Here is a 14039-nt window from a genome sequence, read left to right on the forward strand (position 1 = left end):
TTAAACAAATATAACTTTATAAAACAAACAGCCCTCTCGGTGCAGCCTCCGGCTCTTCAGACACATACTATTGGAGAAAACGGCAGCATTGAAAAGAAAATTCCGTTTAAACTTTCAAAGTAAAAGCTTGACATTAGTATTAACGCACTTAAGTCGTGCAACAGGTTCTGGACATCACCATAGCACCGTTCAATGTGTGGACTATAAAGTTTGTTGGGCAAACAGTCTGTAAGTCCTGGGCTCAGATAGTGGCTGGAGGCTGACCGTGGTTCGCTGTTAACTGTCATGTGACTTCGGCTTGTTGACGCCTCGATCGATACATGTTGCCTGGATACTTCCGCTTTCAAGGGTCGATCCGAGTTGAGTTGAGTTGAACCTCAAACCACCGTCACTCCACAACAAACGACAGAGAGCAGGAGAGCATAGAGGAGGGGCACAATCTTCACCTAAACAGTAAGAACACCGGCTATAAATGATTTAAATCAACATTACACAAGTGGCGATCTCATTACTTTGGGCTAAGCTAGCTAAATAGTGTGCAACAGGTGCGCTACAGTAGCGTTAGCTCTCGTTTTAGCCACACAAACTACAAACAGAACCGGCTAGCGTTAGGCTAACTTTATCTAAGTTAATGTAGGGAGTCAGAAAGTGTTCATATTAGCTTCACAACAGTTACTATCGCGTTGTATAACATGATCTCAATATTAAAGTTACTCTTGAACTGAACGTTCGCTAATTAGCGCACTAGCTTTAGCTACCGTTAATATCGTGTAAACAACGTTTACTCAAGCTAATTGGCTATTTGAAGTCATGCATTGTGCTTACCTCATGCAGTTTAAATAGGTTAGATGGATCGATAACCAGCTGGTTGTAAAAGAGGCAGGTCAGGTTGGTTTATTAGTAGCTACCTGTTAGCTCTCTGACATGTTCGGCTTTGACAGGTGAAGCCTCAGTAGTCGCTCAGCTGGTTCCAGCAGCTGTTTGGCGTGTTATTTAACTAGCCGAATAGAAGGCGCTCAAAATGCGCAGGTTTTTCCAGTGTTTATGGCGTAATGTAAACCTGTTTTAGTGTGTTTTACCTGCACTCAGCTCCGATAGAGCTGCTGTATCGTTACTGAAGCTTACTAGAGCCTCAGGTCACATGCTGCCTCGTAATCCACAGATAAGCCCTGTGTGGTCGTTTTACAGTAGGAGGTTTTGCTGCTTAGCCGTGAGGTATTCAGAGAAAATCTTCACCTTTAGTGTTAGTCAAACGGCATTTTAAAAACGGCATTGTAGCTGCATTTGGCTGTTAACGTGTGTTTTACACCCACAGCAGAAATTCAGTTCACTTCATGGTCATCTAATTACGTTGCAATGCTTCAGATCAAACTTTGACGGTAACTACATTCCTGCACTGATCATGGGATCAGCATGAGACCTAGCTGATACATTTTTGTTTTTTTTTTCTCACATGCCAGCTTCTCACACTTGTGTTAAACTATCACACAACTGACACAGGCCTCCTTCATTGGTGATTTTGACGCTAAGGTGCCACACACAGAACTTCTCTGGACGTAGCTCTTCTTCTTCAATTTTTTGCTAGAGTACTCTCTCAAAGTAATGTCTTCACTATAACTGAAAATCTGTTTTGCCAGTATTTGTGTGTTACTAATGGGCGATGTTGGTGTTCAGTTTCTAGGGGTTCTGGTTGATCTGAGGGTGCTGAGCACTCGCATCCAGCAGCAACATGGGAGAACTCTTCAGAAGTGAAGAGATGACGCTGGCTCAGCTCTTCCTCCAGTCGGAAGCTGCCTACTGTTGTGTCAGTGAACTGGGGGAGATCGGGATGGTGCAGTTTCGTGATGTAAGTCTGATTTGATCCTGTTGTCTTTTGTGTTTACAGATTGAGCTTGCTTGATAAAGAATTAAAAAATATTAATTCGTCAGTTAGTCGTCATTCTCATCTGATGTGCTGATAAAATCCACCACATCAGGAAACTGGAGAAAGTGCATGCCTTCTGCATCATGTGCTCACAGCTGACTCCTCATTCCAAGCTTGAGAGCCCATTCCTGACATGTCCTGAGGGAAGCTTTGTGCTTGAATATTGAATGGGCTGTAACAGAGACATTCTGTGCATCAGCTGTAGTATCTCATTCAGTTGATCAAACTATACTCTGACGTCTTCCACCAGCTTAAGAAATTAGAAATGTTATAAAATATACAGAAAAGAATCTCATTGATAAGAAAAAGTCAATGGGGCTCGGATTGTTTAGATTTTTTTAAAGATTGTGTCTTTTCAGATATGTTCTGTTGATTGACCTTTGTTTTTTCTGCTTTTCTTCTTTGCAGTTAAACCCTGATGTGAATGTGTTCCAGCGAAAGTTTGTCAATGAAGTACGGCGATGTGAGGAGATGGATCGTAAACTGAGTAAGTGAGCTTTGATATTTCTTTTCAGGTCTGCTTTTCTCCATTACAGGAGCCATGAATAGACATTAGAAGTGCTCCCAGTTTGTCTACTGTATCACACAATGGAATTTTTGCTTCATTTCTACTCTGTAAAGCATTAAAAGAGGCAAGTAGGCCCAAAAGTTTGCACTCAATTTGCCTTTGAAGAGGGTGGTGCTTTATCCAACCTTAATATTGTTAGATCACACCTGTACCACAGTCTTGCCTTGTTTCCTGAAAATAATATTACTCCTCTCTTACAGGATTTGTGGAGAAAGAAATTAAGAAGGCCAACATTCCGATAGTTGACACAGGAGAGAACCCTGAAGTCCCCTTTCCAAGAGACATGATCGACCTAGAGGTGTGTTTTCTACATTACAGGTGGCTTTCAGTTCAGTCCTCTGCTGCGTCCTTCTGCTGACCCCTCTGATTGTCTCCCCGCAGGCCACATTTGAGAAGCTGGAGAATGAGCTGAAGGAAATAAACACCAACCAAGAAGCGCTGAAGAAGAACTTCCTGGAACTGACTGAGCTCAAGCACATTCTGCGTCGCACGCAGCAGTTTTTTGATGAGGTCAGCTTCACTGTCTGTGCACACGGGCCTTACAGAAACAATGTGGTCAGGTCTTTCATTTAACATCGTAGCAGCCTGTACGAGGAGTGTGACTTTTACTTTGGTAATTGTTTGTATCATTGAAAGCCACTAAATACAGCTTGAGAACTTACTTTTATATTTATAGGTGATTTTTAGTGTAATTTATAAAAGTAAATGTACTGTGGCAGTGGAAGAGCAGAGGAGATTTTCAATCTTACCTCAATAATTTCTGGTTCGCATTAGTAGAAGACAGATTAAACTGATAAGCTGTCTGCACTGATCTCTCTTCTCTTTTTCATACATACACAAAGGAGCACTTACTGCTGCTTGATTTGGCTCAAGGTGTTTGCACTCAGGATCTTTTATAGTTGCTCACATGGCCTTCATGTGAGTTTATAATATTATTTATGAAGCTGTGTTTCCACTGCTGTATAAGACTTTACACACGATTTCATTCTATGCCCACGGTTCATTTGCTAGAAACAGTTTCCACCTTTGCCCAACTTCAATTCCACTTCACTGCCTTCGCGAGCAAAACTGGGTGTGCTCACAATGTTGAGTGATCTTTTACAGGTTGTAACAGGTTTTGATTGAGGTGAATCATTTAACCAAACATAGACATTAAGTGGAGAAAGCCACTGTCTGTGCTGAAAACAAACACTGGCTTTTTGTTGTTTTTCTGTCCAAATCACAACGTTAAATCTCAATGTTAAAGTCTTAAAAGGCAGCAGTGTCTTCAATGCATTGTGGTTATTATGCTGGCATAGTTGCTAATGATTTGTTAACTGACTGTCATGCAGATGGAGGATCCCAGTTTACTTGAAGAGTCGTCCACTCTCCTGGACCCCAATGAGCCGAACAGAGTCGCTCCACTGAGACTGGGGTGAGTCTGTTTCTGTTGTCCTTTATTATGTAAAAGGATTGTGAGTTGTTTTTTTTTTTTTCTTCAAGATTTCATTCTGTGTACTTTGACCATCTGTTTCTGAAACTGGAGTGTTACAATTAGCCAGTCACCTCAAACACCCCAGCTCAGGCTGCTCGGCTTAAACAGGCAGCAGAGGTCACCTGAGGCAGAAATCCATTCAGAATCCACATTCACAAATGTAATTCCTTTAGTGAAGACATTTCAGTCAGTGTTATTACCCTGATCATCAGCATTTGCCTTAAAACAGAACCAAAGAATAAAAAGACTTGACTCTTTAAGCGTCTCCTACACTGGAAAATTGTCTTTTTCATTTGAAAGACATTGAAGCTGATGTTATTTATCTTTAGTTTGACATTTTGTGAACTACAAAGTTGCAGCTGGTTTTGCTCTATTACAGATTTGTCGCAGGAGTCATTGGCCGGGAACGTATTCCCACATTTGAGAGGATGCTGTGGAGAGTTTGCAGAGGAAATGTATTTCTGAGGCAGGCAGATATTGAAGATCCTCTGGAGGACCCAGCTACAGTGAGTACTCTTCCTAAACAATGCTTATTATCAGCAGCCTCTCAAAAACTTCACCACTATTTGTTAAACAAGATGAATGCAGAACTGTACAGAATGCAAAGTTGGTTAGATTAATTGCGTGTTTCATTTTTTTTTTTATGAACATTCCTAACTGTAAAACCATGTTTCCACAGGGCGACCAGGTCCACAAGTCTGTCTTCATCATATTTTTCCAGGGAGACCAGCTGAAGAATAGAGTCAAGAAAATCTGTGAGGGGTAAGTGACTCTTTTGACAACATTTGTTTAGTTTCTAAAGTGTTTTTGGCCAACAGATCTTTGTCAGTGCTTGTTTATCTGTCCTCAGCTTCAGAGCAACATTGTACCCGTGTCCAGAAACCCCTCAGGAGAGGAAAGAGATGCTAGCAGGAGTGAATGCTCGCATTGAAGATCTGCAAATGGTAAATATGCGCTCAGGAGAATCACCTATGCAGGGTTGACTTATTAACACTGACTTGCAAAAAAGTACCCTTGAACTGGTTAGTTCCCTTTTTTGGTTGTATCTGTCTGGTCAGCAAGATGTTGTCTAAAAGAAAGCTTCTAAGGCAGTAACACATTTCCGCTGTATATTCCATCATCAGATTCCAGACAAACCTCTAATCCAGATATCTTATAAGCAGCCAAGTTATAAATGAACTCCATTTGTAGTGCATTTGCAATGTGGTGTTTGCACAGAGAGAGTCTTTCCACAGAAACCGCACTGTTGTTGTTGTGCCTGTAATGTAATAATCCCCAGTGACTTGTCTGCTGCAACATCAAGTTCCTCAAACGCGTCTCTCCTTCCTTCAGCTTTGCAAATGAGTCCTATCTTGCATCTTTGCCATGTGATGATACATGCTTCCACAGGATTTTACATCATGTCACACACGCTTCTATAGCACAGATATATGTGTTGTACTCTCTGCAGCCGGGGCTACAGATTTTCACACGCTGCTCTACTTTCTCAGCCAGATGTGTCAGTTTTGTTTAAGTGTCTTCCAATGAGATGCTGTCGAATCCCTGGCAGTTGCTTCATACATGGTGTGAACTGTGTATGCGGAATCAGTGCTTTTCCTGCTCTGTATACTGAGGAATGTAGATCGTGGTGTTTGTGGATGTAGTGTTGAGCTCGACTGAATGACAAAAATGCGATGGATGCTGATGAATGCTTGGCTATTGGGACGGCAATCAGCAATATTTGCCTCGACAGCGGGCAAGACTGTGGCTGCAGGCTGACAGCACAGAGCTCAACTATGCTGCTATTTGCTGATCGTGGTGCTTAGTTTTAAATGTGAGTCATACAGCAACATGTCAGGGGATATCCTCTATCCCTTATGGGAACACCTAGAGGATTAGACAGACTGTTGCCCTTTAACATGACTTGTTGATTACTATCTGTGCCAGTAAATGTAAACTTTCTATGAATATCAAAGAATGTATGATGCATCGCTGCTATTTTTGGTTTTCTCAGTGCATTAGGCATTATAATTTACACAGCTGAGGCTTTGTTTTGATAGATTCATGGATGATAAATGTTCAGATGATTTGTTATAGATGGAACATGCTAATTTCTGTAGAATTATATTCAAAAGAACTTAGTTGAAAAGTGTACACAGGAGAGTTTTTGACTAGGAGACTCAAAGTGCTATAAAAATTAGGTTAATATTCTTACAGCTGTCGGCATAGAGCAGTACTTTTTAAAAACACTTTATGTAACCTTTTTTAGTTAAACCTTTATTTTATCAGGAAAGACTGAAAAAGATTAAAAATGTCTTTCCGAAGGAAACTATTGCTGCCTTTCCCACCCAAGAAAGGCTGCAATTGCAATGAGACACAGACATACAAGATAAGATAGATTACACAAATAATGAGACAAAATCAGAATTCACCCTGTCGTGCAGAAGATTTCATTCAGACCTTCACCATCTCTGCCCCTCAAAGGTGCTGAACCAGACTGAGGATCACAGGCAGAGAGTCCTGCAGGCTGCTGCCAAGACAGTCAGAGTTTGGTTCATCAAGGTGAGGAAGATGAAGGCCATCTACCACACCCTGAACCTCTGCAACATCGACGTCACTCAGAAGTGTCTGATCGCTGAGGTGTGGTGTCCTGTCTCCGACCTGGACTCCATCCAGTTTGCTCTGCGCAGGGGGACGGTGAGTAACCGAGAACCAGCCAGTATATGTTTGATAAACCAAACAGATTTTTTCAAGGAAAAACAAAATGTATGAAACAGATGTTGGTATCTATGCTTCTACTGTATCAATTTAAATATTTTTTTTCTATTAAGTTCTTTTCATCTGTGTGTTTAGTTGGGCATATAGTGTTTCAATGGCATTTTCTCAAGGCCATGTTGAATCAAGATCGTTGTCATCAGTTGAGATTGCAGCAGTAGAGTTCTCATTTGGTCATTCTAAGCACACTTTCACAATATCTCAGAGATATATCTCAGCCTTTGCCTTGTTTCAGGCTTTTTCATTTGGATTTCTAATCGTTGTCTGTGATGTTCTAGTGGTAAGTGAAAGGAAACTAATGTGTGCCACAATTTTGCTGACCTTGTTTTCTGCACTGTAGGAGAAGAGCGGCTCCACTGTGCCTTCCATTCTCAACAGAATGCAGACTAAACAGACCCCACCCACATATAACAAGACAAACAAGTTCACCTCAGGCTTCCAAAACATTGTGGATGCTTATGGCATCGGCAACTATCGTGAGATTAATCCAGGTATGTGGCACACCTTACTGTAGGTTAGTAAAACTCTGACCTCTGTATGTCATTACCTAGAATATCCATGTGGATGTTTGTCTTTTAAGGCAGCTAATGTTTTTTTGTTTAAATAAGCCTGTTTGCCCAGCTGCCTGTAGTATTAAATGGCAGTCACTGAAAGGCTTTTGTTTCAGCTGCCTCATCATCCGTTATCGACATCCTTGTTGACCTGTTTCACTCATTTGTTGTTCCGTACCACCCTCCCCTCACATGATGCCTGCCTCCTCGTCTCCAGCGCCATACACCATCATCACCTTCCCCTTCCTATTTGCGGTCATGTTTGGTGACCTGGGCCATGGGACACTCATGACCTGTGCTGCTCTGTACCTTGTGTTGCGAGAGAGCAGGCTGATGGCCCAGAAGAACGATAGTGAGGTACGGATCCCATCATTGCCATCGCATCAGTCCTACACCATCCTTACTGGTGATACACAGCCACTGAGCTATAAATGAACTGATGCTTCTTTATCTCTGTAATTGCAGAGATTGAGCATTTTAGACCCCCTGTTAATCAGCTATTTCTACCCTGTTTAGAGATGTACGCTATTAGATTTTTTTTCCTGAGATTTAAATATCTTTTTTTTTTGTGGCAGATATTCAACATGGTGTTTGCGGGACGTTACATCATCCTGCTGATGGGAATCTTCTCAATGTACACCGGCATCATTTACAATGATTGTTTTTCAAAGTCTCTAAATGCGTTTGGCTCTGGATGGAGTGTCAAACCCATGTTCATGCCTCAAAGAGGAGGCAACTGGACGTAAGTGTCATTGGTAAACACTGACTGGAGCTCTAACCTCAATGACTTCTGTGTTGGTTTTAAGTCAACAAACTCAGCTGCATTTTCATATTTTTCAGGTTTGACACACTTAATGGCAATTCAGTTTTGCAGCTGGACCCAGTAGTCGATGGAGTGTTCAATGGGCCATACCCCATTGGCATCGATCCAGTAATTTTTTTTTTTCTTCGTAATCTCTATTCTCCCACTCCTGCTAAGTAAAAATTAGCTCAGCTGTTCCTCATTATACACTTTCAATGTTTTATATAACTTGACTATTTGTCTCTCAGATTTGGAACATTGCCGTCAACAAGCTGTCATTCTTGAACTCCTTCAAGATGAAAATGTCTGTTATCCTGGGAGTCATCCACATGCTGTTTGGAGTCTCTCTAAGTCTCTTTAACCATCTGTGAGATTTCAATATTTCTGTATATTTACATTTCTTGCTTTTCTTCCCTTTTGTCCCTGTTATCATGGTGACCAGTCTGTTGTTTGTGGTTCTCTGCAGGTATTTCCAGAAGCCACTGAATATCTACTTGGGATTCATTCCAGAAATTATTTTCATGGCCAGTCTCTTTGGCTATCTAGTCATCCTGATTTTCTTTAAGTGGGTCTCGTATGATGCACGGAGCTCCAGGGATGCTCCCAGTCTCCTCATTGCCTTTATTAACATGTTCCTCTTCAACTACGATGACCCCAGTGTCAAACCGCTGTACAGAGGACAGGTAAGGTTCACATAGTAACCAACAGCCATATTTTTGTGTTGAAATGAATACAGGATGCTAACTGGTCATCTTTTGCCTGTTTTCCTTTCGTTTCTCTGGATTTGTAGATGGGTCTGCAAATATTCTTGGTGATAATTGCCTTGGCATGTGTTCCCTGTATGCTAATAGTAAAAACTCTGGTTCTGCGGAGACAGTATTTGTGGCGGAAGCATCTGGTAAGATGAAGCAAATATTCAGTCACTACCACTATGGATTAACCTATTCCAGTGCAGTTATAAATACAATAAGTGATCATTTTATTCTCTCTAATTTTATTATCTTGCCCGTTCTGTTTGACAGGGGACACAGAACTTTGGAGGAATCAGGGTGGGCAATGGACCCACGGAGGATGAGGCTGAAATCATCCAGCACGATCAACTCTCACAGCACTCTGAGGAAGAACCTGAGGTAAAAGAGACTGAGGCTAATGTCAAACTTCGAATGAACAGTATTTCTACTACAAAGTAGAAGCAAAGACAGGCCAGATGTTTGGTGAGGGAGGTGGGGAAAACACAGGTTATAGGATCTACTTAAATGTTTGAATAATTCAGTCTCTTAGCCATAGTTGGAAACAGAATCTGATACTTCTGTTTCCACTTCCACTCTGGCAATGAAAACATCAATTATGGATAAAGATCCTGTTTGACAAAAAGGTTTAACAAGCTCCAATGTACATCTTTTGTGAAATTATTATTCAACTTACAGCATTTATAATTGTTACTGAGAGATTAAACTGAAAAAAAAGTCATGTGCTTTGTTATTTACCTGGCATTACAGTTCTGTTTCTTCCATCCGTTCACTTTTGTGTGCAGTTGTTTTGAAATATGTGTAACTTCTTGAGAAGTGCTGAGCTGTCAGGTTTTAGTTGTAGATCCCGCAGAGCATTGACGCTGCCCTGACACACATGCTGAGTAGTGAGTTGTTTTACGCACACCTTGTAGTTAAACTAATCCAATTCTGTGTTTAAGTTTCAGATGATCTGATTGTATGAGTGAGATGTGAGATATTCACTAGTGCTGATTTCATCCTTTTTCTGTTTTAATGAGTAACTGGTTTCTCTCGTCACTTTCCTGTTTACTGACGTCTATCTGTCCACTTGTCTGTTTGCTGTCAATAACCAAGCATTGCCTTTTGTCACCTGCTTTCAAGGCCCGTGAGGAGGAAGAGGTAGGACAGGAGCTCACGCTGCACCTCCACCCTGCAACCTATCCTTTCCTATCAACCCGCATGTCTAGCCAGTCTTATCCTCTACGCTCCCTCGCTTTGTTGTCAACCATTGCCTGCGCCTCTTAGTTGTGTCTGTGTATGCTAGTCGGTATGTGGTCGGTGTGTTCCACATGTTGATAATGGTTTGCAGAGGTTCATCAAGCAGTGGGTGTAAGTAGGCCAGTGCTTCCGTACTATCTTGGTGATGTGCATGAGGCATCAGCAGAGCAGCTGATTGTTTGGGTTCACAGGGTCCTAAGACAACGATGCCTCTTTTAATTTTGGGTGGTTGCTGATCTTCATACGGCAAATGGCTTTCCTGTTGATTACCTGAATCATCTTGCATACACAATGAACCAGACTCCATCTTTGTGGACCTCGGGACCTGTATTTCTTGTAGTTTTCTGGAGTTCCATGCTGACATGTAATTCTGTTTATCCACAGTTTAACTTTGGGGATATGGCGGTGCATCAGGCGATCCACACCATCGAGTACTGCCTGGGCTGTATCTCCAACACTGCTTCCTATCTGAGGCTTTGGGCCCTCAGTCTGGCTCATGCACGTAAGTGGACAGCTATACTTAAATTGATATGGTTACACCCTTGTGTTTATCACCGCAGTGAAATCAGTGTGTGCTTCTTTTGTCTCATGTACAGAGCTGTCGGAGGTGCTGTGGACCATGGTGATGCACCTTGGCCTTTCCACTAAAAGCTTGGCAGGCTTCATCTTTCTCTCCATAATCTTTTGCTCCTTTGCTGTTCTCACAGTTGCCATTCTTCTTATTATGGAAGGCCTGTCTGCCTTCCTGCATGCACTGCGACTGCACTGGTAAGTTTACTGTTGTATATTTGTTGAATATTTGTTCTTGCATTGTTTGCATTAATAATTAACCTTGATTTCACATTCGTATCATTACCTTTGTGAAGGTTCTTTTACATGTTTGAAATGCCTGCTGATTCGACAGTTTCCAAGACCATTATTGGTGTTTTGTAACCGTTTAAGATCCGATCCAACATGTGTGTACCTGTGAGTGTGTTTAGAGGGCGCCTCAGGTCTTCCTGGGTTAAAAGATGGACAGTCTTCTCATGCCATATAAACATAAGCACTACAAACCGCAAAGCTACAGCTCCACCTGCAGGCTACATCTTTTTTCACTTAGTGAACTATCCTAGGCACCACAGAGCCTGATGTGCAGATGAGAAGTTACTGGTTTTCTATGCAAGTGGTTCAAAGCAATGGATTTTGGCACATTTCTTTATACATCTGGAACCTGGACTGGCTTGTGTACCTTTCAAAAGGAATGGATTTAGTGCATTAGTTTGTACTACTGCAGGGTAAATTTAGTGTAGTAAACAACTATGCATTTAAAACATTGCAGAAAAGACCACCATGTGTCAGTTGAACTCCCTCAGAATGACTTTATATTCCTACGCAGAAAATGCCGGCATAATTAAGCAAACAAACAAACAAAATTCCACATTAAGAAGATCCAGATGACACTGTTTACGGTACACAGCCAAACAGATGACAATAACTTATGTAACAAGCACTACTTACATCATGTAACTACAATACCAAGGTGTTTCAGCCTGTTGTCGGGCCACTGCAACACTGCTAACCAGTAGGTAACCGCCCAGGGTGTGCCCCATGTTGCATTTCCCATGTCTGGCTCTTGTCAGTGTTATGCTCTTTATTTATGGTGCATTTGTGGTGTGCAGCACGGTCTATGGCTCTTTGGCATGGCACGGACCAGCTTTTGTTGTCCCCTTAATAAATGTCTTTGTCTGGCCATGCTGAATGTCATCCTGGTGTCATAATCCACTGGTACATTTACAGAGCATTCCTGTGCCTGCAGCCAGTCTTCTCGATAATTGTCCTTTACACAGGAATGCTGGATGAGTGCTCTTTCACTAAATCGCTTTCATATACAATCAGTTGTAGTCCTGAACAAAGGGAAGCTAATATAAATCCCCAATCATAATGTTTTTTTTCCCAGTCATTGTATCAAGAAGTTACGTGACTACTGAAGGTCAGCTCGACAAAGACTTAGTTCTCAGTAGTGAAAAGACTTGTTTACTGGTCTCACTAGAGATTCTTGCAGGTGCTGAGTTGCCCTGGACATCTTAATTAAATAATATAAAGTTGTCCTACTGTATATATGGGACAATGCACACATCGGTTCGCTAAAACAGTAGGAAGCTTGTGTTGTTTAATTTTGAAAGAAAAAATTCAAGTAAACTAAGGGCTAAAAAAAGTAAGGCATGTGTATTTATAAGTTAATTACTACAGGTAAGAATTGTTGGTGCTTTCAGTTTTAAAAATCTTTTAGAAACAATTTTTATTAGTTATCAACAGTAATATTTTGTTAAATCACTATCCCCACCTTGTCTACTTTCCTACACCAGACAGACTGTGGAATGACGGGTATTCATGACTCCTCAGTTAAAGGTCATCCAGCCGTCACTTAGCATTGGCCTTTTAAAAATAGAGCCTGATCATGTTCCAGAAGGGAAGAGGCTTAGGTGTCTGGCCCAGGTAGTAGACATCAGTGGGTGCAGGTGGGTGCAGACTGTGGAATGAAGAGCAGGGGTCACCAGCCGCCACTGCTCCGCTCAGCATTATCTAACCTGACGGCCACCGTCGCTATATGTGTGACAAGGTTATTGTGTGAAAGGCTTTCCTGGTCATTGTGTTTTTTTGATCGGATCTTTATTTTCCCCACAGGGTGGAGTTCCAAAACAAGTTTTACTCAGGCCAGGGCTTTAAATTCCTCCCCTTCACCTTCGAAAGCATCCTGGATGGGAGGTTTGAAGATTAAGATGACTCTTCTCCTGCTCTCATCTCTTGAGAATCTGTTTGGTGTTGAATAGTGATTTTTGTGTGTGTGTGATGCAGTTTCCAATTACTCCAGTATTACCATAACTCAATGAATGACTCCCCACTCTTCAGACTGCCATTTCTATCATCATTATCTAAAATGTGGATCTACTCAGAAATGACCATTCATTCATTCCTCAAAATAGCCTTGACTGTAATCTGTTGTCTTGTCTTCGTAATGTCTTATTTTACCTGTGTTTTATTTAGTTTAATATTATTTATACAAATCTTTTCCTTTATAAAACCTACATTTTTCAAACAAGCATTCTTCCTTTGTGGGATTGTTGTACTCTGAATCATTATTAATGAATCTGCTATTTGTCAACTGATGTTGTCAACCAATTTAGAGAGTGACTGAAGGGTTTCCTACTTTCTTCTATGTCTTCTCCAAAGTCTTGCATACCCATTGTCTTTGCCTCTCTGAATTGGCACTGAATTGAATTGTTGAGCATTCAATATCTTGTGCACTGAGCAGCTCATCCGTTTTACTTCAAAAACAACCAGCCACTTTGCAAACTGACCTCACGCACAGAGCTAGAAAGCTCCAAAGGGAATACAGCTTAACTTGCAGGACGCCAGCCATTTCATTGAGAATGATGAGATTGGAGATGGACGATAGCATCCTTCTGACTTTGCCATATGTAGCCGTTGCGATTATTTACCTGTTCTCTCTGTCGATCTAAACGGAGGAAAAGAAGGAGAATGTGTAGGTGTATAGTAAGTGGATCTTCTGTAGCAATCCAGCACACTGAAATCATTTGACAGTATCAGTATCTTGCTATTGATTTTGGTTCCTTTTGCTGATTTCGTGTATGTTAAAATTATCCTCACACTTACAGAAGGGAGTAAGAATGGCATACAGCACACATGTTCAAATAGAGTTAATATATCAGAGATGGTTCAGCACCCCCATTAATTGTGCATCTCTTCATCAATAAAGTGGAAAGAGCTGGTTTAAGTTGTCTTTGGCGTGACTTTTTTTCTCTTATGTAGTTTGTACTGCAGTGATGGAAGATGCCAAAGCTTTACTGAAGTAAAAGAAAGACTACCATACTATAACAACAGTAAAATCTTTGCCTCAAAATCCCAATTATGTAAATTTACAGATATACTATCAGAGGTAGTCATACAAAAATATATATTTTATCTTGTTTTGTAATG

The 14039-nt window shown here is 41.2% G+C and overlaps 1 protein-coding gene across 3 annotated transcripts; it reads left to right on the top strand.

The window, feature by feature from the left end:
- Positions 1–296: 296 nt before the first annotated feature.
- LOC111576404 (V-type proton ATPase 116 kDa subunit a 1) lies at positions 297–13836 on the top strand. 3 transcript variants are annotated; one of them, XM_023282060.3, is made up of 22 exons: positions 297–453; positions 1675–1846; positions 2333–2411; positions 2693–2790; positions 2874–3002; positions 3824–3906; positions 4346–4472; positions 4646–4728; positions 4817–4910; positions 6430–6642; positions 7061–7211; positions 7489–7628; positions 7847–8013; positions 8112–8202; positions 8322–8440; positions 8540–8756; positions 8864–8971; positions 9096–9203; positions 9918–9962; positions 10446–10563; positions 10658–10829; positions 12726–13836. In XM_023282060.3, the coding sequence occupies exons 2-22, from the start codon at positions 1730–1732 to the stop codon at positions 12817–12819; spliced, it is 2553 nt and encodes an 850-aa protein (XP_023137828.1). In that variant the 5' UTR covers positions 297–453; positions 1675–1729; the 3' UTR covers positions 12820–13836. The 3 variants fall into 3 exon arrangements, with proteins under 3 accessions (XP_023137828.1, XP_023137829.1, XP_023137830.1); XM_023282061.3 differs by having other exon boundaries at positions 9945–9962; XM_023282062.3 differs by lacking the exon at positions 9918–9962.
- The last annotated feature ends 203 nt before the right edge of the window (positions 13837–14039 follow it).

Source organism: Amphiprion ocellaris, chromosome 19, assembly GCF_022539595.1.
Source record: "Amphiprion ocellaris isolate individual 3 ecotype Okinawa chromosome 19, ASM2253959v1, whole genome shotgun sequence".
Lineage (NCBI taxonomy): Eukaryota > Metazoa > Chordata > Actinopteri > Pomacentridae > Amphiprion > Amphiprion ocellaris.